Genomic DNA, 24,276 nt, shown 5'->3' on the forward strand with positions numbered 1-24,276 from the left:
ATTAAACTGGAAACAGACCGATGTATGAACAGACAGAAAATATCAAAACAAAATAAATTCCACCTCATACAGCCAGCATATACAAATTTGTGCTCAACAGCAAAACAGTATTATTTCAACATTTAGTTAAAAAAAATAATTTATATGGAGATTGTTTTCCTAAAATGACTCCTGACCTTTTGAACTCTACCATGTTAGATCAGGTGTGATAACAGTGTCATACACCCTTTGTGACTTTTGATGCAGGTGAGAAAATTAGTATGTGCCCAATTATCAGAGAATCCACACACAACATTATAGCTTTTATTTCAATGCTTCTTAAAGTTCATGAGAAAGATAACACCAGGAAGGTCATTTTAGCCACAACATAAGCAGAAACAGTGATCAATAAAAACAGTATCTACAACAAAAATCTAAAGTGAAAAGTAAACAAAAACAGTGAATTGCATCTACTACTACAACAACAAATAAAACAACAAGATATACTCCTATTTGAACTACACAAATTACCAACTGCTGGCATGACCCCTGTTTTGGTTCTGTTTGATCGAAATGAATCTGTTGAAATTGTTACAGAAAAACAAATTAGAACATGATAAAACATAATTTCCTTTTAAATGGTAAATCAGTCTCCTCCACTTCTGTGAAACTTGCAGCGCATTTAATGCAAATGACAGATGACATATACCAGTTGTACTCTTATCTACATAAATTCATGGGTGTGAATTTAGAAAATCATTTTTTGAAAGTTAAGAGATTAAATTTGATTGATGATTCTGTCATTCCAGGCTTATTATCATAGCTAATATACCATCATGGATTCAATTCATATAAATACATCACTTTTTACCACAAGGATGGTCCAGTATATTGTGTCACATTCTGTGTTTAGTCAAAAGAATGAATATCTGAATCGTTGGTTAACTAATAAAACGACAAGAAACAAATAATGTACCATGCAAACCACCAGCACAAGCATAACATTATTGACAAAAATTTCCTGGGCCTCATTCTGACAATCAAACTTTTAATTAGAGCAAACAAAATTAAAACTATTCTGACTAAATAAAAAAAGGTACTGAAGCATCATTAACTATATGGTTGGGGCACTTAGAAAACAAGTTAATTTACACAAAACATGCTTATTTTAGTCAAATTTGACTTTCAGAGGTCTCAGCCCCTTGCACAAAACTATAGATAAGGAGCTGAAAGAAATCAACAACAGTACTTTGTAAAATACAGTTCTGTCTTAGAAGATTTCATCGACATAAGCATTGTCACACACAGTACTGTCCTAACTTACTTTTACAATAAGTATTGATTAACAACAGATTTCTACTTGTAAAAACAAACACAAAACAAAAAGCAATACGCTTTTGAAAAAATAAGTACCTTTATATAACATCCTTTAAAACTGAATACTATATTCTAATAACTACTATAGACATAATATGCAAAAAGAGCTATGGGTAAGAAATAAGTACCTTTATATGACATCATAACAAATTGAAACCTCTATGCCTAATAAAGTTATGGGTAAGAAATATGTAACCTTACATAACATCCTGACAAACTGAATACTATGTGCCCATAAAGTTATGGATAAGAAATAATTAACCTGACATAACATCCTGACAAACTGAATACTCTCTGTTATGTTTAACTATCTGATGTTGCAGGCTTGATAAAAAAGCTTGTATCTCAATTTAAAACACAAAACAAAAAGAAACTGGGTATTGGAACTGCATGCTAAATAAATTATGCAAGAATAAAAATTTCAGTGACATACCAAATATTTCTGACATGGTGTTGCTTGCTGATTGAGCAAAATCAGTCAGTTCACTACTGATTGTAGAAATAATGGAAGATTTGTCTGATGATACTGATCCCTTATCCGAATGAGAATCCAATGGTCCCTACAACGATACATTAAACTGATAAAAGAAAACATTTTAATTACAGAGGTGATACATTAATTAAACTAAAGGAAATTGTTTTAAGAAATCAAAGTTAAGGGGTCATAACTCATTTAAATGATGAGTTGAAATGCCTGAAATCCAACTCCAAACTTTCATCAAGAAATGTCCCAAATAAGTTGCAATGTCATCAACAAGGGACATAACTCGATTCAATAAGAAGTAGATGAGACAAAAGTCCACAAAGGTACATCTTTTTATCCAAACAATATTCTCATTAAACTGCATCAGAATATGTTAAAATGTTCCTGAGCTATGCTGATTACAAACAACATCGTATTTAAAGATATGAAGCTGATTGACAAGGGAAATAAAACTACACAAAAAGACCTGATAAGACAAAAAAAATAACAGGCACATTTTGGTCTAAGAAATAGTATTCTTACAAAATTCATTCAAAATATGGTGAATAGTTCTTGTTGTTGGAAACCAGAGTTAGGAGAAGCTGGACATTCAGGGGTCATGACTCCTATAAATTACCACATGGAATGCTTTAATTGCAATTCCTTCATGAGCTTGCCAATACAAGCAACATCCCATGAAAAGAGGTATTGAACAAGAACGGCCATTACTCTATCCATAACGAAGTATACAAGACAAAATCCATAGTGCCTTTGAGAAAATGTTGATATCAAATTGTATTAGAATGGGGTAAATGGTGCTTGAGCTATGATAGTTACAATCAATATCCCCTATGAAGGATATTAAACTAATTGTTGAGGGCCATAACTCTTTCCACAATGAAGTACACAAGACAAAATCCATAGAAAGCACATCTAGGCCTTTGAGACAATATTCATCTCGAATTGCATTAGAGTATGTTGAATAGTTCTTGAGTCATGTTGGTTACAATCGATATCCCCTTTGATGGATGCTAAATGTCGAGGGCCATAACTCTTTCACAATGAAGTACACACGACACAACCAACAGAAAGCAGATCTTGGCCTTTGCATCTAAATGTGTTGAATGGTTCCTGAGCTACAATGGTTATAAGCAATATCCCATATGAAGGATATGGAGCTAATTCTCAAGGGCCATAACTACATCCAACCCCATAAATGGCATACCTTGGTCCATGAGACAATGTAAACACACAACAACAAAAAAGTATCATGATAGGGTTCCAAATCAGTTTTCACATATGGATCTGCTGTAGTGGAGATTGATGGAAAATAGGCAATAATTCTGTCCAAATTGGACCTAGCTGACAAAAGCTTTAAAAGGTACATTGATCTAAAGCAAGCAATTCATCTACCAAAGGGCAATGAGTTATACGTAAGGGTCAAATGGACAGGCAGACTGATGGAAAAGGTGGTTACTATACTATTCCAGCTTCCAAATGCCCAAAGAAAAATATTCTTCCTAGATGTCTGACATTATGCAATGCTCTTCACTTATCTGTATGTGCATTTGTCTGTGGGCATGTCTCCATCTTTATCTTTTCCTTCCCTCATTACACACAACTTATAGGCCACATTCTTGGCACCATACAGGTTGAGGGTTTCTAATATAATTTTTTAATTTTCCAAGAATTTTTTAAAATTCAATAATTATTTCAAATTCCTTGCACTTTATTGTTAATTCACAATGTAAATAACTGCAAGAGCTCTTACTCTGAAAGATGGACTAGCCCTGTTCGGGTGTAAACTGGTCATGGAAACATTACTTGATCGCTGACTGGGGATTCCTGAAGAGGGTGTGCCACTATGACCACTATCAATACTAATCTGACCAAATCTTTCCTGTCCACTCCGAGGGCTTAGTGGGGGAACTGGTTTCTCATATGCCTCAAAAGCAGAGTTGATGTTTTTCATAAGAGGCTGGAGGGGTGGGCGCCTTGGGAGGTCTGGAGGAGGACTTGCAGAACCTGCACTATCAGACCGACTGAAACAATAAAATAAGAAGTTAATTAGACTTTGTTTATCACATGATGTCATTTATATGATGTCATATTAATGTGCAAATATATTACATTCTGATGTCACAAAATATTTCATGATGTTAAAATATGGCAACGTGTAATTTCAGGGCATCCCAATACTGAGTCATTATATTTCACTACTTGGCATCTTTAGGTGACAGAATTACTAACTTTCATTATCTGATAAATAGAAACTAACATGAATAAACTAAATCTGTTGTTTAACAAGGCTCACTAATTGAAATTACTGAACACATTCCATTTGAAATGAGCACATTTGTCCACTGATAACATTTTTTGGCCATTGTATTAGTTCTTAGTATTCATTATTCTTGATGGCCAAGATGATGACAACAGGAGACTTTAACTTGGAGGAAACCAATAACCCAGGAAGAATAGCAGTGACCCATTACACATGCCTACTCAGAGATTAAACCAATGACCATCAAGTTCCAAAAGCATTAGTTAACAGGCTTGAATAACAAAGTGGAAGGATGCTTGCTTTTGCAATTCTGTGGTCCTGTGCTTGACCCTCAACATATACAAGGGTCAAGTGGTCTCCCATCCAAGATCTGGTCTGTGGTTTTCTCCGGGTATGCCACTTTATTCTACCACAACAGATGAATACATGATGTAAGAACCTGCTTCACAACTGACATAAAATCAATCAAGTTTAAAACATGGTGTTGACTGAAAAACACGACTCACCTAACAGAAGATCATCTGGAGTAGCACACAATATACAGACTAACTGTGTAGGCTGAGGCAATAGGAGTTGTTGTTATTGTTGTTGTTATAGGGCTTAACACCATTTTTCATCACAAGATAGGCTATGCATGGCAGTCAGTATTAATGGTGGAGGAAGAGCCAGGGAAAACCCTGGAACGAACCACTGACCCACAAGAAGCTACTGGCAAGCTTTCTCACATACCCACAATGGCTGAGCCTGAGACTTGAACCAATGCATACAGAGGTGAGATGGCAGAGATCTGTAACGGTGAATGCTTTAGACCACTTGGCCACTCAGGGCCCCAAGGCAATAGAAGATAAAAATTATTAAAAAGTGATATGCCCTGACAGCCATCCAAGGACAGGATTTGAACCGATTACCCACTGGTTGTAGGTTATAACCAGCAAAAAAGCCAACATGTTTAAGAAGTAATTCTGAAGTTTTATCAGTACAGTGTCAAGACAAAGTCTGATTAGAGTAAATATAACAGGGTTAATAATAGAAAGGACCTGACAAACACATGGCTGAAAATGCAAACATAACTCCCGCACAAAAATATATGATTGAGTTTTTATATGGCTGAGTCACTCTCTTTCAGATGCATCCACATACCAAATTTGTTTCATAATTTTCATGCTGACCTTTCATCAGTTTGTTCACATTGCGGTATGAATTCATGAGAAATGTGCTGGAACATATTCTATCTAATTTATTTATTACTTCATCTGCCCAAAGGTACAGGTCCACCAGCTGATTTGCCCTTCTTTTCTAGACTCTAGCATAAAACTGTGCAAAATACATTCTTATTTTTCATTGGAAGAGCAACAAAATCATATGATGCAGTTACCTCAATTTATGATTTTTGTGTGTGTATAGGAATGCAGCCAAAGACAAAAGCAACCATGCTGGAGCTAATAAAATAATATCCATATTTTGCCCCATGTGCTGTCAGTGACATTGACCTTTCAACTTTTGACCCCCCAATGAATTGGTTTCTTTCTTACCCTATGTGCAACTCACCACCAAGTTTGGACCAAGAATGTGATGTATAAATAAAAGTTATTATGCAAAAACCATTTTTCTTCTTCCAGTCACAATCATGCTGACTTTTGACCTGTTTCCTGCCACCCACCACCAATCCAACAGGGTTCTTCCTTACCTCCAGTGCAAGCAATCTACAAAGTTTGTTAACTGTAGATGATGGAGAAGTCATATAAATGTACAGAAACCTATAACTTTCTACATTATTCCATGTGCAGACCTTCTGCAAAGTTTGTACAACTGGAGTTACTATCAGGAAACCATTTTTGTCCTTTCTCAATGGTCTTGACCTTCAAGTTTTTGAGACAAATATTGATAGGGTTCCTCCATTCAGCCACTTAGGCCGAGGGAACAATCATGCATAATTAGTGATAAGGAATTGGTTTTGTTCATGCATCCCACAACCTTAAGCATTTTATTTATTTTTGCCACCAGCCAAGAACATTAGATCCCTACCCCCAATGTACAAGTTTTAATAAATGAACATATTTTGCTCCAAATATTGGTTTCTTCTTCAAATATATTACCTGATCATAATTTATTTTTTCTTATAATTAATATTTTTTATTTTTCTTATCCTTTTATTTCTATTTAAAATATATGTCTATAGATTACTCACGTGAAGCAACCTGAGCTATGGAATGAGGTATGGACCATGGTTAGCACAGTTGAAAGAAATGGACATGGTCTTGAGATAAAGACTTGCTTCTGCAAATCCAGTAGAATCTACTTCCTGTGTTGTTCCCAAACTACTGAGTGACATAAGAGGTAGCAGGTAGCCAGGTAGAATCAAGCTCTTTGCGATAAAATGTCTCGGAGGTAAAAGCTGCAGTGTTTCCTCAAACCCTCATCAAATCAGAATGGTATGAATTTTGTCAGTCAGAGCACTGTTATACTGAAATACTATGCCAGTTGTAACTGCCCTCACGAATCAATATACATAAGAAATATATATAAGAAATTTACTGTGTCTTGTGTTAATCCCTTTGTGCTCAGTGAATAACCAATTGATCCAAGATGACAGAACCAGCAGTAAATCTGGTCTCATCCTACTATGAGGAAATATTAACAACAAAGATCTCCCTTTTCTGACTGGCTCAGAATGCTACAGGAACCACTCCAATGCCCTGATGGGTTCATGCAGATGCTCTTGGGGAAAAGGGTCCAAAGAAGACTAAATCTCAAGACAAATGACTGATTTCCCATGATCAAGAGCCTGTTCTTTTACCAAAAAGCATGAACCCTCATGAGAGAAATCAAACCATCATGGCCAAAAGGCTGATAGTTTGGATCAGCCAATATGGCATGAATTTCACTAATTCTGCCCACTGTAGCTAGAGTGACTATGAAATAGGTTTTGTATGAAATGTATTAAAAATTCCTGGACTCCCACTAAGAGATGTTGATCCCTACTGGCTGTAGAGTGTGTCATTGGTGTATCCAATAAAGTTCTCTTTCTCAATAATGTGTCTACCAGAGAGTAATGGATCTGACTGTGTGACTTCTATTATCTGATACTGACCACATCTTGATACTGGTGTCTTGATCAACCGTGTTATTCCCTGTTGTTGGACAAGGAATCTAGGCCTTCAGTAGAATTTAGTAAGATTTGTGGCTGTAACATTTAGTTGCTTTTATCACTTACATAATCAACATGACCAACAGTTTTTCATAAATGTTTGGGGGTAGTGGCCCACTGTTTTACTTAAAATTTGGAGTGGTAGTGAAAAATGGTTTTTCATAAAATATGGCGATTAATGGTCTAAAGTTTTATAACATTTTCTGAACAAAAAAAAGAACACTAGACCACTAATGCTCACAAGTACAGTATTTTCAAAAAGAACAGACAGTTAAAAGAGTTCAGACAGTTTGGGAGTTTCAAATTAGCTGCTGTGGTGGACATGTTGGACTTCAGACTGGTACCATTTTCATTTGAGACATCTATCTGTACTTGATGGGGATAGATCTGTATGGTAGTGGATGTTCTTATAACACATTATAATTGGATAAAATATCTGACAAAGAATTCTGTGTTCATGGAACAATAATGCCACACCAAAGTGCCTGAAACCCAACTAAGGTGTGATGGATGAAACGAAGTAAAAACAAGGGTAACACAATATGCCCCTTCTACTGTCAAGGCATAAAACAGACCATAAACTTCAATTGTCAACATGCTATTAACTTGTACCTGCAGTGATAAACATTGTTTAAATGGTTATTTTGTGGCAAGTTCTAAGTGTTTCTTAGGCAAAACCATGGTGTTATTGCTTGCATCCTTTAGGAGGGTGCTGCAACCAGCCCTCCCCATGTGGTACCCTGCCCTCTCTGGGGTATGTTCTGCCCTCCTTGAATGATACCCAATTTAATTTCAAGAGTTTTAACACACTGCATATGATAACACTCTCCATACCAGGCATCAACCTACCATTGTTTACCATTGATTGAACCTGCAGTGCCAACATTATTTCAAATGCAATAGTGTCGTGTATAAATATGCCCTCTCTCATAAAAAATGTATTGTCAGAAGATACTTTAGCATGCTCACAATGACCTTACTGGCCACCAGCATCCTGCCCCATCAGGCAAACAGCACTCTGCCCTGAGGCAAACAGCACCATGCATGACAGATAAATGGCACTCTTCCCTATCTTATAGTCTGAGGAAAGCAACATTCGCATCTAACTGTAACGTATAATAAATCAAGAATTTTTTTTTCCTTTTTGAGTCAAGGCAACCAAATGATATCCTGGAAGAAACATTTCAAAAACATTAGTCTACTTTATTAGTAACCCATGTTCATGATTATCATAATATCAATTAGTTTCTTGATTGATGACAGCGTAATATCTTATATTTTCTGTTTATGGCTGGTTTCATTAATATGAATTTGAGAAAATTTACCTTATGCCTGCTCTTGGTGTTGTTTTCAAATTTCCCAAGTCATATCTGAAGACGAGGGTATTGGAATCCTGTTGAAAAAAACCCACATCATTAGAAATTCCCTGAAATCTTAACATACTATTTCTCAGTTGCTTTATTAATTTAAATTATCATTCGCCTTATGAATTTAAATTATCTCTCAGTTGCTTTTAGAATTTAAATTATCTCCCAGTTGTTTGATGCATTTAAAAAAAAAAAGTTATTTAATATCATCTTGCCTGTAAAACCCACTAGGATCTATGGTACATGAATTTCAAACCTTTGCAACAAAATCTTAATGTTGACACCACTGCAGGCCATTGGCAGGTGCTACATGGGTCTTGCGATCCAATGATGAAGGTGAGACCAAAATAAGGCTTATTATCAAAGACTAGTAATTCTGAAGACATCAACAAACAGACTTATCTCCAACATCCTAACATGCAAGAAACAAATGACTGAAATACTTCAAAGGTAAACTCTAAAAATTATTCTAAATCACCCAGTAGTATGAACTATGTGCAGAAATATTTTACACCCAAATGGGGAGATTCAAACAAATTACAAATTGAATACATAACATTTTGCAGAAACTGGTGCATATATTTCTGCATCATGTATAAGGACACAAGACCATTCAAATTAAAGTACAGATATGCAGATGCAAGCATGAAGAGATTTTTGTACCAACTCGCTTTAAATATACAACTCACATAAACAAGAGGCCCAAGTGAATATCACTCGACTGGATTTGACATAATGTTTGATATCACAGGGTGTTGATCTGTCATCTTTAAGACAAAGCAAGCTTGACCACATTAAGTCTGCCTGATGAACCGTGTCATGATCCATGTTACATAACTCTGAAAGCTTCAACAAAAATGGACAAACAAAAACTTTGTTGATGATGCTGTCATTGTGTTTACCACATGAAAATTTAAACCTATACCCCGCTTCTGCCAATGCAAAAATGGCCAATAACTGAAATCACTTTTTTCAAGATGTATAATTTTTTTGAGGATTTCATGGTGCTTGAAAATACCCAACAAAATATTATCCACTAATGAAAAATGGTATTTTTAGTCAAAAACCACAACAATTATGAGCATAAATATAAATTTGCAGTATACACCAGGAAAAGGCAGATATAAATTGTAAAGAAACAAAAATGTCAACCTTTTTCTCGGTATGGTCTGTTGTAAACCTGGCAGGGCTTCTGGCAGGACTTGCAGATCTTCTTCCTGGACTAGGAACTGGACTGAGGTGTGGACTGGGAGCATAGGCTGGACTCCCTGGAGGTGAGTTAGACTCAGATGAATCTAAATCACTGTCTGGCACTGAGTATGCAGAATCACTGGTTGTGATAGGTGTTTCTGGCAGCTGTAGCTTGTCAGGAGGATGGTATACTTTGGCCATATCCACTGATAATATCTGGTTCTCAGGTACAAAGGCTGAAATAAAAATGCTTCCCATGTGTCTCTAGGTAGAAAACTGTATTGACAAAACTATTACTCACATTAAAGTATAATTCAACTTGACATAAAATAAATAAATAAATTTTTAAAAACTTCCCAAATTTTTTGTTGTTGCAAATATGCAAAATTTCTAAATTCCCAAAAACAAATTTTTATCATTACAGTGTGAACCCATTATAACACACTCCGATATAACAGGAATTCGGATATAACACACCCATGGTGTGGCTCTCAAAATTTAATATACATGTATTTTTCTCATACACGAAAAAAAATATCTTTCTTCAAAAGTATGGGAAAAAAAACGGTCAAAGTTTATTATCAATTTGGGGAAGAAATTGTGTAGGAATAATACAAGACAACTGTGGTGTGGCTCCTGAAATTTTATATGTATATTTCTCCTACACAAAAAACTAATTCTTTCTTCTTAAAAGTATGAAAAATCACATGTAAGAAGTTTATTCAGGGATTGTGCAGGGCTTTGCCAATGTCACAATTATCCTTATTGGCGGCAAAATATACCATCTGCCAATCTTTTTTTTATTGGCGACATTTTTGGCTGTTTAAACTCATATTACAACCATTGGTTTGGAATGGAGAAATTCAGAGGCCCCATGAAAGGAAGCTGCAAACTTGATATAAAATGCACTGAAATTTATAAACTGTTACATAAACAAACTCTTTGTCCATATTGACAAACCATCTTAACAGTGCACTGTTATAACATATTCTGCTTATGTTGACATATAGCATGAGTAGTGTATGTTGTGAAATATCCGCCTTTATTTTGTTGCTGACCTTTCTGGTAGCGGAGATCAGCCGGACGAGGCATTATCTCATAGTCTATCTTTCGTTGAATTTTTGGCTGCTCACTAGTAATTAATGTATTTACACAGACTGACATTTGTTGTGGATGGTAAGTAAACATAGACTGACATTTGTATGTGGATGGTAAGTAAAATTCCTCTTCATTTCACTCAGAATTAAATCCTTCAGAACACTCATATGTCATCGGACCAGAACAACTGTGTGTATATTGTCCATTGACCCTTTATAAACACCAAAAAAAACCCCAAGATCTTAGTTGTTGGTCTATTCAATAGGTAGGGTTGAACAGTAACTACAATCAACCAAATGATGGCAATTTCTTTTTTATAAATGTACCCAGATAAAACAGTTTGCTGAAATTTCAACAGATTACCTTTGAAGTACCGTCTGTTATGAAAACTTTCGAAGCAAACTGAAAAAAAAATCAGTCTCAATCATGCAATGCAATTATTTGATGTTGCCACCACAATAAAGAAACGGACATTTGTTTGGTTCTTGAAAGCTGTCCTTTAGCGGTGACTTCAATAACACATGCACCCTTCATCAAAGAAAGCTGACTACAATCTTCAATAGAGACAAAGAACTTTCTTCAAAGAAGTCAGTCCCAAACTTAAATAAAAGCAATGGAATCTGATGGATTTTTGCATTTTTCAACATGAGTGGAACACGTTTACTGTGCCATAAGTCTCTTTTTTGAAGGAAAAAAGTTTATGTTTACGAACGCTACCAATGGCGGCTTAAAACGCAAACTAGCTTTTACCGACTTGGGATGTACTGAAAAGTAAATATGCTTCATCATTTGTTACGTGATTGTTCTATTGTCCCCCACTGAATTCCGACCTATATGACCTGTCACAAAATTATTGAGTAATTTTAAATCTTGTGTGTGTGCGTATTTTTGAAGAATTGTATATATAAACAGTATACGCGCATATGTACCAATGCGTGGTTCTCTGAATAAAGTAAAATATTATATGTGCCTTCTGTTTTCACTACATGTGTTTTTCTCATTTAGTATGCATTGATTTAAGATGGTAACTGTGCCAATGAAGCATTTATTACCTAAGCCACCAACCCTGCACATTTTTTGGGGGTACATGCATCATTTTCTTCAGCTAATTGACCTGACAGGTTGCCTATAACACAGTTCGGTCTATAACACAATTGGTTTCTATGGCTCCGAACTGCTGTGTTATAGTGGGGTCACACTGTATTATGATTTTACAGAAGATTCCGAGCAGTAAACAACAGTCTTTGTTTAGTTTGGTGTTTTAGTGCTGATGCAATTGGAGTGAAGTGCCTGCTCAAGGATGCTCCACAATGGCCAGCCCATGCTGATCCAATGGTAAAGTTAAAATCGATGCTAAACTCAAAACTACAGTAACTATTCAAGCAATAAACAAAGAACAATGATGGTAAAGAAACAGTCAGTTAACAACTTGGATCGACACACACAAAACTTTATTGTCATTGCTGGGTTATCCAACAAAAATAAAATATGGGAATAGATTGGGTATAGAAACCAATAATTTTTAAGAATAAAAACATTTACTTGCAACAAAGTCCATATTTCATAGAATATTCATGGATATCAAATAGAGTAGAATCTCAATGCACTGAACACTGGCTTCAAAACCCCAAATCCATCAAACAGGTTTTTATGAACCACCAGAATGTTTGTCGAAATTAAATATTGTTGACACAAACTACTGATACCCTGACCTGCTTCTGCTAATCACTAGGTCATTTCAAGGTTTGATCCATCATTACTGATTCCCTGACCTGGTTCACTAGGTGCCTTGACAGTTTGATCCATCATTACTAATCCCTGACCTGGTTCACTAGGTGCCTTGATGATTTGATCCATCATTACTGATTCCCTGACCTGGTTCACTAGGTGCATTGAAGGTTTGCACCTTCATTACTGATCTCCTGACCTGGTAAACTAGTTCCCTCAGGTTTAATCCATACATGTGAACCCCTGGCAAGGAAAAAGTGTAATCCAAGTGGACAAAAAGAGTAATCCAAGCAGAAGAAGAGTAATCCATATATAACATAACAATATTCAATAAGCATATGTACAAAATTATTTATTTACCCTTCTGGTCTTTTTAACATCAATTACTGCTTCAAGTTTTCATAATAACACTTTGAGCTTTAAAAAGCAACAGACTCTCATACTGCATTTCAAAACACATTGTACCAGCTGAGATTATGAATGTTTTGCACACCAGTAGAGCACTAAGTGCTGGGTTATTACAGAGCCTGGATCTGAGTTCAGTTTTACTGAAAAATCTCTCACAAACAGCATTAGAATGGTATAGAACCAATATTCCTTTCACAACATGACAAAGAAGAGGAAATTTAAATCTTCCAGTTAATTGGGTCTTTTAGGTGGAAAATAAGGTGCCATTGCACATCAACTCTGTCCACATGAATGACATCGTCAGGTAGAATGCCAATTTGATACTTCAGTTCTCCTTATAGCTTATCGCCAACCTTTCCTGCAGCAAGGTGCATCATATGACAGGGACAACCTGACATGTACACTGATGGTTGTTGTTGTGGGGTTTAACGCCATTTTTCAGCACGATAGGCTATACATGGCGGCCAGTATTAATGGTGGAGGAAGAACCCGGAAAGAACCACCGACCCACGAGAAGCTACTGGCAAGCTTTCTCACATGCCCACATTGGCTGAATCTTAAACTCGAAACGCCGCAGACAGAGGTGAGATGGCAGTGATCCGTAACGAAGAGCGCTTTAGACCACTCGGCCACTCGGGGCCCCTACACTGATGGAGACATGTTTCAAAATACAGAATGCAACTCCTTTATGAATTCCAGTCATCACTGATGCATTATCAGCTGAAAACCCCATACAGTTCTGCCAACTTATGTTTATTCAAAGCATTATTAAGCAAATAAAAACTGTTTTCTCCAGTGGAATCTGCTTTTAATTCTGGTAATGAAAGAAGAGCATTCAGACTTTGCAATTTCGTTGTCAAATTCTCTTACACAGACTAGGTACAACTTTTTTTCATCATAATCACTACTCCTGTATGTTGCAATACTAAATGGCCCAATTTTCCTGGCTTCTGTAATTTTAAGTGAATTATCTTCTGATAAACACCTAAGAATATTTGATGATTTTGTTCTTGCACATGCATATTTTCTGCAATTAGAATTTTGGAATCAGGAAACATCCATCTGAACAAAGGACTAACGTAGTCTTCTATTGCTAGGGGTAGTCCATGTTCTACTAAGAACTTGGTATATGACACCACTGCATTTATAAAATTCGTGTCCACAGTTTATTTCTGCTGTAAAAAAAGAAGTTACCTTAGTATTTGAATTAGTAAAACAAGCTAATTCAAGGTTTCTTTGTTTTACCACAATGACCAATATTAAAATCCTTTACACACAGCCTGCAATGAACATGAAGCTGCCCTAGAATGGAACAGTGTATTGTGCAATTCATGTATTCATCTCTGAAGTGGTTTTTCGTCTTTTTCTAATCCATCTATGAAATTATTTGAAAAACATTTTTGCTCTAACACATGAATCAACTAGAATAAATCTGACTTGACTTTTAGTGCCAAATACCTACAGACTAGTTCTGTACCAGATATTAATTAGAACAATGAATCTGCGAGCAAAAATTAAAAATTAGAAAACCAGTCTGTTCTCTCCTAACTAAGCCATACAGCTGCTATAAATAGAAACCAAGGCCAAAAGTTTAAGTAGAAACCAGCATGTTTCTTGCAAAAAGGGCAGCTGCTATAAATAGAACATAATACTACAGACAAGCATACTCTTATGCTATAGTTACATAGAAGCCGTCTCTTCTAGAATACGGTCTGAAAGATTAATGGGATGTTTAAAAAAATTAGAAAAGAAATGATTACTTTTTGTGGGAGAGTGATAAACCGAAAATGTGTATTCTGAATACATTTACGTGTAAGGTGTAATTTAGTGAGAGAAAAAGCATAATGATTACGCCCAAAGCGTAAAGGTTGGCATGTATGTTGATCCATCAAGGTTTTACAGTGCATTCTTAAATACAGCTGCATATATTAATTAAAAATGACTTGAACTCAACATTAATTATCCAAACAATACCAAGAATAATGTGCAACACTGGATCTCAATAATAATGAATGGAGGAAGGACGGCCTAAAATATAGGCTACAATTCCTCTTATAAAATGATTACTCAATGATCACAGCTGATCTGCCTGTAAATAAATGAGTGCCTGTGTCAGTTGACAGTGGGGTGGGGGATAGATGGAACAAATAAGGCTGCTGTTCCTTTTATAAAATGATTCCCCAGTAACTGATTTCAGGTGATATGCCTCTAAATTAATGGGTGCCTGTGTCAATTTACAGTGGGGTCGGAGAAGGAGGGATCAAGCTGTTCCATAAGGAGGAAGTTTTGAGCTTTCCACTGCCCTAGACATCAGGATGAACTCTAGTCCTATGGATTTGTAGTGTACTCCATTGGTTTTCCAAGCAAACTCTGGATTAACTCGAGAGTGTAATCAACAATTAGATAGCTGACCTCTTTGAAGATTGCAGTGGTCTCCAGCAGCTATCACAAATAGTAATACATATATATTAATATCATACAGATCAAAATTCAGACTATTGTTTTCTCACAAGGATATGTTGGTACCTATTCTAACTAAAGTTTTATGCACAATGTTATTTCTACATTTTTAGAACTTAACTTTTGATAGGCATTAGTTTTATGCTAACATACATTTAATGCATAAGTATATATACATACTATGACACGGCATGTAAAACATTAAACAATAAAAAAAGAATGTTCTTTTCAATGATATGAAACCTAATATAATGACTTGATAAAATGATTTCCATTTTGTTTCTTTTTTAATCACAGTTCTTCAAATCTGCTTCAGAACCTATGAATTTTTTCAAATTTTTTTAAAAATCACTGTCTCAAAAACCACTTCAGAAACTATTATCACCATTGAGAAGCCAGATTTCACTGGCTGGAAGTGACAGCCTGAGTGACCATGAAGTGAAAACCAGTGACAGCCTTAATCTGTCTGTGTCAATGTCTAAAATCCACATTAAATCTTACCATGAAACCAATTATGTTTATTTACTCTGAACTGCTGGGTTTCTACATTTCTGGAGTTTTTTGGGCTTTATATTTTTAAATACACAGAAACCTGACATTATCAGAAAGTTTAGTCTTTGCTGCTTTTGCTTATATCTTACATATGGGTCTTTCATGGTGTATATGTCCCTGGAACAAGGGGTTTACCCAACGATGCAAAAAAAATCATTTCCAGGGTTCAATGTGATAAGCAATAAATTACTCCATATACTCTCTTATAAGTCCTCTGTCTGCGGCGGTTCGAGTCTAAGATTCAGCCAATGTGGGCATGTGAGATAGCTTGCCTGTAGCTTCTCGTGGCTCGGTGGTTCTTTCCGGGGTTTTCCGGGTTCTTCCTCCACCATTAATACTGGCCGCCATGTATAGCCTATCGTGCTGAAAAATGGCGTTAAACCCCACAACAACAACAACAACAACAACAACTCTTATAAGTCAAGTCCAACTGCAAACTGCACAGACCCAGATCTGCCATCTCATAATGCATTGGCAGATCTTGATCTGTGCTATTTGATAGGAGTAATTAGTAGAATTAACAACAAAGACCCTGGTCTGCTGGCACATAATGCTATGGCAGATCAGAATCTGTTGTTTGCAGTTTGACTCAATTTATAAGTGAATATATATGGTACACTGGATGCTGCTTACCTGGTGTGTCACCATTAATTTCACTGTTGACCATGTCCGTGACAAAGTCACTCAGAGAGGAGTAGGAAGAGCTGGTACTCTCTCCACCATCACTGTCACTACCACTTTCATCTAGACAACAGAAATATTAGTTCCAGGATTAAATGGTACTGCTGCTACAAACAGTCAACCATCATTATTAAAGATATTTTAGGCTTTATTTGTAGTCATTAAACCATAAAATTAATAATCAATCATCAATTTAAGCATCAGTTGCTTTTTCCATACTTATACAAAAACTACTTCCAAAACTTACATTGAGACTAACCTGGATTCTGCAGAAGATTTTGCAAACCACAGAATAAGTTTTGGTTTACAATTTGGAAATTTTTTAACACTAAATCTTAATATTATCCAAGGTGATGTCACTGGTGCATGTCAATGAAGTGGGAGAGCTATGGCTCAACATCTGCTAAGGTAGCATGGGTTACCAGCCCAGGTCAGCTTTCATTGCTGTGCAATGGAAAGCAAAAGCAGTAGAGAAAATAATCAAAGATAAACAAAGACAGTGCTGTGATTACTGACAAAGGCCAATTAAACTAAGAATGAAGAACCAAGCATGCCAAATCATGATAAATTTAATTTGGAAGAATAGTAAAATTTATATCTGTCAGAAAAAGATCTTCTAAGATGAAGTTCTTTGTCCGTTAGTTAACGTTTCTGACATCATGTATATTATGATGTCATAATCTTGATGATGTCAACACCTCCTCAATGAATGGGACCAAAATACATCCACTTGATATAAATGATCTGCAAAGGTAACATTAAGTTTTACTGTCTTTTCCACAGTCTGATAATCTTCTATCCAGATGCAGGTTGAGATTAATGCTGATAAGAGATAAAAGGTGCTGATCAAGTTCCTAATTACAAACTTCATCAGATACAAGTGGAGACCTGCACACCGATTTGTAGATGTGCATGGTTTTACAGAAAATGTGTATTGTGGGCACAAGGATTGTGTCCATAATTTAAGATACATCAGCGTGTATAACAAGCACTTTAAAAAAATCTTATTTTCTAATTTTCAATCATGATTACAGATGGCAAACAAACAGAAGCCTAGGTGGTGAATAAACACAACTGGTAGTGAGCAATAAACTTGTTATTGAAGTTACTGGCAGGATATCAAATACAAAGGTTATTTTATTATAAAGCAAGCAGACCCCAGAAGCCAAATTTGAATCCGTTTAAGTGTGCCAATATATATATATATACATATATACATATATATATATATATATATATATATATATATATATATATATATATATATATATATATATATAAGTGTGCCGATTATATATATATATATATATATATATATATATATATATAGAGAGAGAGAGAGAGAGACACACACACACAAAGTCAGTCAACATAGGGAAGCCAACATTTATTCCTTTTACCAGTAATCACAAGAATTTTGAAAATAAATCTAAACAATGGAACAGTTTTTAAAGAGACACAATCTAGTGCTTTGGGCATGGACATTGATGACCTGGCATCTCCTAGAATATTTGGTGGGGACAATAAGAAATATCAATGAATTTGTGAAGGCCAGAAGAGAAAATGATTTGCCAATAATACGATCATTAACATGGATGAAACTCCAGTGTACTTATTTCTCATTCATAGATGGAGAATTCGCATGACTGGTGCAGTTTAAAAAATTAACTTTAGTCCTTGCAGTTTCCACAGCAGATGTGTTGCCTCCAATAATAATGTTTCACAGCATGAGGGAGTTAAAAAATATTCATGCACCAAACAGATGGTTTACATGTATCCAGGAGAAGGGTTGGGTTGATGAGGTGATGCTGCAGAGTTTTATCTAAAGTACAGTTAAAAAAAAATTGAGTGCATTTTCTGGCAAGTAATTTTTGAATGATTTAAAAGGTATCCCACAACTTATGACTCAAAAGAAAGGGTGTCCCAGAACATACAGTGCACAAAAAATTGCTTTAAAACTTAATGTATGGTATACCAAGAAATATGGTGTCCCAAAATATATGGTAAATATGGTAACTTAAAAAATGCTGATTTGTAAGTGAACAATGTTGCTAATGACACCACTGTCATTTGTACAGCTTATACCTATGTGCCACCTCATTGGAAAGAAACAAACAAAAGAGCTCTAAGCATGAATCCCCATCCAACCTAAACATAAAACCTAAACAAGGTGTGATGGAAAGGTAACACTGTATGTCCAACCACTCTCTGGTCAGTTGAAAACAAATAAATTACCTGTTGGGTACTCATCACTAACGACCTCTGGAGCTGTGGACAGTGCAACACCCAGGGAGGAACCTTCATCATAAACGCGGAATTCGATTGGCTGAAGCTGATGAGCATACCACTTTGGTTTATCTCCAATTAACAGGGGATCAAACACTGATGTTTGGACACGAAGAAACACAACATTCTGAGGACAAAGTGACCATTCCGCAAAATATTCAACAGCCTAGAAATAGATATTTAAAACATTCATTATTACTATTGAGGGTTACATGAATTACTGTATTAGATCTATGATGAATTTCAAGGGACCACACATATATTTTTAAACAGAAGTACACTGAAGTTTAATAAAACCAAAAGTATTGACTCACATTTCCTAAATCCAAGGATGTTTTAAAATATTCAACTGTACTTTTTAAAGGATTTAACAACAAATTTATAAGAAGAATTTTTTTAATATTTTTTTAAAGATTTCATAATTGCTATCATCAAAGATGGGGATGGGAATGTAAAAGCATGTGCCATGTTAAATCTTGGACCTTTTACCAGAGTAAACTCATAACAAGTTGTAAACTGCACAAATAATTAAGACATACCTTTGCTTTTCCTTAATAATACTCTAAAACAGTCTTTGAATGATTATTTTATACTGTTGCAACACGTGACAATCCAACACTGAGAACGGAAGTAACTCTTAAGCATTTCATTTCCACTTGAAACATCACTGCCCTTTCTGCCAAGATGAGAAATAACCTTGGATGTAGTTGCACAAATATGGATAATTTGATAGGCTTGGTGATTCACCTCCAGCAGAGTGCACCACATGTTGGGAAAGAAAAAGCCAACACTATTCCAATTATGACTTTGTCTACTTTCGCTGTCATACTGTGCTATATGAACAAATGTAGTTCCAAACATAGTTCTTATCAGAGGTGAATTATACACAAGGTTTCTTTCTAGATTTGATGGAAAAGGAAGAGCTTGTTCTAGTTGATTTCCACTGGTTACCTGGATGCACAAATTCGACTTTTTGATGTGTAATTCCAGGTTTATTCTCGAAAGACTCCTAAATATAAGGGTGAATTACATCATTATCAAAGTATTAGAAAATAATAAGTATATTTAATAATGTTCAACTGACAATAATAAATGAAGGTTTAACATAAGTCCTTGCAAAAAGTGCAGGACAAATGTACTAATGGCATTTCTGCTAATGAATAGAAACATGCTATAAGAAAACCTTCAAGTTAGCAAATCAAAACTTGGGAATTAACCATGCGATAATGTACTAATAGTTCATAAAAAAATTAACCTGTGTTCTGGCTAGTCTGGCAGTAAAATGGGTACGAACTGGACGAGACTTCAAAAAGCTGTACAGCTGGAAGGCAACCACTGGCCGTGGATACAACCTCAGGGTCCTTGTATGCTCTGAGAAGTTCCCCAAAGTGTTAGGAGAATTGAAGAATCTCACCTTGAAATAGGAAGACATCCAAGCAATGTGTATATCAATGAGCAGGAAGGACATAGTGTATTTTTTCTAGGACAGTCAAACAGTAAAAGCTTTAGGAATCGATATTTTTAGAGACCATTAACCCTTTACCTCATACAGTCTGTGGCTATGTAAGCTGTTATTTTACATGTACCAAAGGTCACACAGTGCAGTGTGCTATAAATAGAACATCTGTTACCTATTCAACTCACTACACACAGGCCTGCAAGTTAAATTTATAACAGTATAGTATATGCAAAATTCAACATCAGTTTTAATCATTTTACTTTTGGTTCACATCTATTATCTATAGAAAGGTTTAAGAGTAAAATTTGATCTTTATATGTTTAATATCTTTTTCACCGAAGAATTTTGTATATGCTTACAAATATTGCAAGAACTTGTTCACCGTCAAGCCAGTGAAGCTGTGTGACCAACTATAGCCATCATTTCTCAAAATCAAAATCTATCTGCTTTGCATCTAAATCAATAAATCATCTAAATCTGATAAATTATTTTAAAAAATCAGTGCTGCTTACATCAACATCTAAGCCTACATGACTTTATGAAGCTTTGATACTCATAATTCTAATCATCCAAACTCAAAGAAGTAGCGAAATGAAATCCGTGCCTCCATTCGGAAGAGTAATGAATCTGACCCAGTTACTTTAAAAAGCAGATTGACCACGTGATGTGATGTAATGATCATTAACCTAATTTAGTATCTAGAAGAGGGTTTTTCCTGAAGGTGGCGCTATGTAAAACCAGCTCAAAATAGCTGATGTTTACAGCAGGCATCTAAACATACTTAAATGCAGATGGTGGAGAGGTATCCCAACATGCCTGCATTCAAATTGGGTAGAGGCATCCACTAGTGCTTCCATGAGAATGAGGCAGAGGCGTCCAAAGGAGCTTACATGAGGTAAAGGGCTTCAAGTGGCTTTTTGTAACGATAAAAAATGTAGAAAATAACAAATAATCTAGTTAACATATCCCTCCAACCACCTGCAGGAAAAGAAGTCTAAGTGCCAAAACAATAAAAAATTATGAAAAATTTCCAAAAATGCGATAATTGCATGAAAGTTTAGCTAGATATCCATACACATATTACAAAAATGCTTACCAAATTTCATGTTTTCTAAAGTGTTTTGTGTTAGACAGTCCTAACAAGGTTTTTGTAGAACAGGTCTTAAGTTTAAAAATAAATGTGAAGAAAAACTGGAAAATTGCTAAACTGGCCTGAAAATAAAACTAACAAGAAATAGAAAGCAGCAGCCATAGGAGGTAACAATGTAAAATGGTTGTACTGTGCTAACAAAGTTTCCATAAAAGATATCTAAGTTGAAAACATCCAATAATGGTTTTAAAAAACCCTGAAAAATTACTTTATTCATATGATCTATAAAGAAGCCTAATTAATTTAATTTTTGGAGCACTTCAAGTGGCTTTTGCTTTATTGTGCTAACAAAACTTTGAGCCTAAACAATCTGAACATTTTTTAAATTTTTTTTAAACAATGGAAAGTATGTTGTAATAACCTGAAAATCTTATTAAGCCATCTACATATGCATACAATATCAGGAAATTTAATATGTCCACGCTGAAACATTACATATAAGTTCTCAAAATGGACATATAAATGCACAGAACATAATCAAGATTCACAAGATGCAAGCAGTGGGACCATCAAAATGGGTACCATAGCAACTCTTGTAGCAACATCTACTGAGTCCACATCGTTGCCATAGATAAGTGGGTTGAATCCTGTCTGGAAAGAGAAACTTTCCCGCCTTTTCCAAATGTCTGGATTCTGGGCTAGAACATCAAGGTTCTTGATTGGTTGTGGTGTCATGCTCATGCTGGCAAGGGCCTGAAAGACATCAATTCCGATTCCAATTCATTGATATACTAACATGCCAACCCATAAGCACAAATAAAAATGTACTGTGATACATATAGGGCATGGCAAACTTACAGAAACAGGGTACGTTGATAAGGCATGATACATGCTGGAATGTATAACATACAGCAATATAGGTGTGCATATATGATGTGAAACTACTGTCCAGTCAACTTCTAACAATCAGGTCAATTACTGCAAGAACAAGAATAACTTTCACTAAGAATCTGTAACAAACTATCCCTCATTTTTACAAAAACATTATTTTTGAACAGATCATTATAAGTTCTGACAAGTTTTTAAATTGTGAAAAGTCATCAATGAACAGAATCTAATCTGCCTCCCCTTCTTCAGTCTCATTCCCAATAACATGGTCTTTCTTTCTGCATGCATCAAACAGAATGTGGCCAAATGATGGTTCCTACAGTCCCTGCAAACTGCCTGTCTATGAATATTCAAGGAGTTTTGAAGGATTTCAAAAGTTTTCATATAGTATTTTTTCTTATCGAACTTAAGGTTCTTCATGATCTTTTATCACTGTATACATACATGTAAGTACAAAAAAAGACAAGAGCCCCATGAAGGTACTGATGCTCTATTGGGTGAAAAGAATTTCCAGGAATTCCAGATAAGACAATTTCTTCCTTTAAACTGTTGAGTGTTGGAACCCTCTCTGATATTCTTCAGCAATTATTTATAACAGAAATGATCAAATCAGCTGCTGTGATGCACATACTGGATTTCAGCATGGCACCGTTTTCATTTGGAACCAATAAGAAATCATAAGAAGTCTTCTGGTGGAAAACCCATGTTGATGTGACTTTCCATTTTGAAGGAGTAATGACAGCAAGAATTTCAAAAGGATTACATGGAGGCCATATTTGAAATCAGATTGGAAACATTTCTATTGGTACCAAACAGAATTCATGTCTATGGTGAAAACAATGTTGATATATCAGCCACTTAGGAGAAGTTGTGATAAAAATTTTAAGATGGCCATTATGGAAGTCATACTAGAAGCATTTTCATGATTACCAACTAGACATCATAAGTCATCAGTGAAAAGCCCATGCTAATATGTTCATTCATGTGGCAAACATACAGAATGTCTGAATGGCATCATTAATCCTAACCAGACATAAGATTTTTTTATGCTTTTTTGGGCAAAGAGGGGAGTTTTTTCATGGGTTTAACAATATTTTTCAGCACATGATAGGCTCTACATGGAGGCAAGTATATGTGGTGGAGGAAGAACCCAGGAAAAACCACAGACCCACAGGAAGCTAGCAGCAAGTTTTCTCACATACTGTTATGCACACTTGATTTAATTATATCTGATTTAATATATAATTATTTCAATTTAATTGACACAGGAACTATTTTTACTAAGTCTCCTACCATAAATACTGCCACTGCAGTCACACCACCAACGTACACCACTAGGTTTTAATAGGGACTATGGTACTCCAATGACACTGGCACTTTTGACCAGAATTCACTAAAAGTCAACCATGGCATCATGGAAACTCACTAACACTTCACTCCGTGTCGTTTGCTCCTACTAATTGGCTAATTATTTCAGGCCAAGGAATATTTCCATTGCACCAAGTTCCAATAATGAAACAAGTAATCACACAAATCTAAGAATTCCTTACAACGGGGCACTATAACCAAATGCGCATACTCCAAATTTAGTACAGTTTGATCCCAAATTGGTGGATTAGTCCTACTAAAGTCAAAATTGCAGGACAATCAGTCAATCAATAAATTCATCAGTCAGTCAATAACAACAAGATATATATTCAAATAATGATGTAACTGCCCTAAAGAACAGTTGTAGATGAAACCATTATGAAGGGTACAGTTACTTAATACTAGTATGTTTTTTTGGATTTGATTTTAACATAGCTTTAGCAATCTTTCAG

General features: G+C 35.5%; 1 protein-coding gene across 1 annotated transcript in view; it reads right to left on the reverse strand.

The window, feature by feature from the left end:
• Positions 1-24,276, reverse strand: part of LOC149785784 (MAP kinase-activating death domain protein-like) — a 274,806-nt gene that overhangs the window by 162,958 nt on the left and 87,572 nt on the right. Inside the window, exons 8-15 of the mRNA XM_089979703.1 lie at positions 22,151-22,321; positions 20,275-20,433; positions 18,969-19,185; positions 16,686-16,796; positions 9,768-10,042; positions 8,574-8,641; positions 3,591-3,861; positions 1,790-1,916 (exon numbers count right to left, since the gene is read on the reverse strand). Coding sequence (XP_089835829.1) covers positions 1,790-1,916; positions 3,591-3,861; positions 8,574-8,641; positions 9,768-10,042; positions 16,686-16,796; positions 18,969-19,185; positions 20,275-20,433; positions 22,151-22,321 — 1,399 coding nt within the window. The remainder of the gene's footprint in view (positions 1-1,789; positions 1,917-3,590; positions 3,862-8,573; positions 8,642-9,767; positions 10,043-16,685; positions 16,797-18,968; positions 19,186-20,274; positions 20,434-22,150; positions 22,322-24,276) is intronic.

The sequence above is a fragment of the Sinohyriopsis cumingii genome, chromosome 13 (genome assembly GCF_028554795.1).
Source record: "Sinohyriopsis cumingii isolate HCF-2022 chromosome 13, ASM2855479v2, whole genome shotgun sequence".
Lineage (NCBI taxonomy): Eukaryota > Metazoa > Mollusca > Bivalvia > Unionida > Unionidae > Sinohyriopsis > Sinohyriopsis cumingii.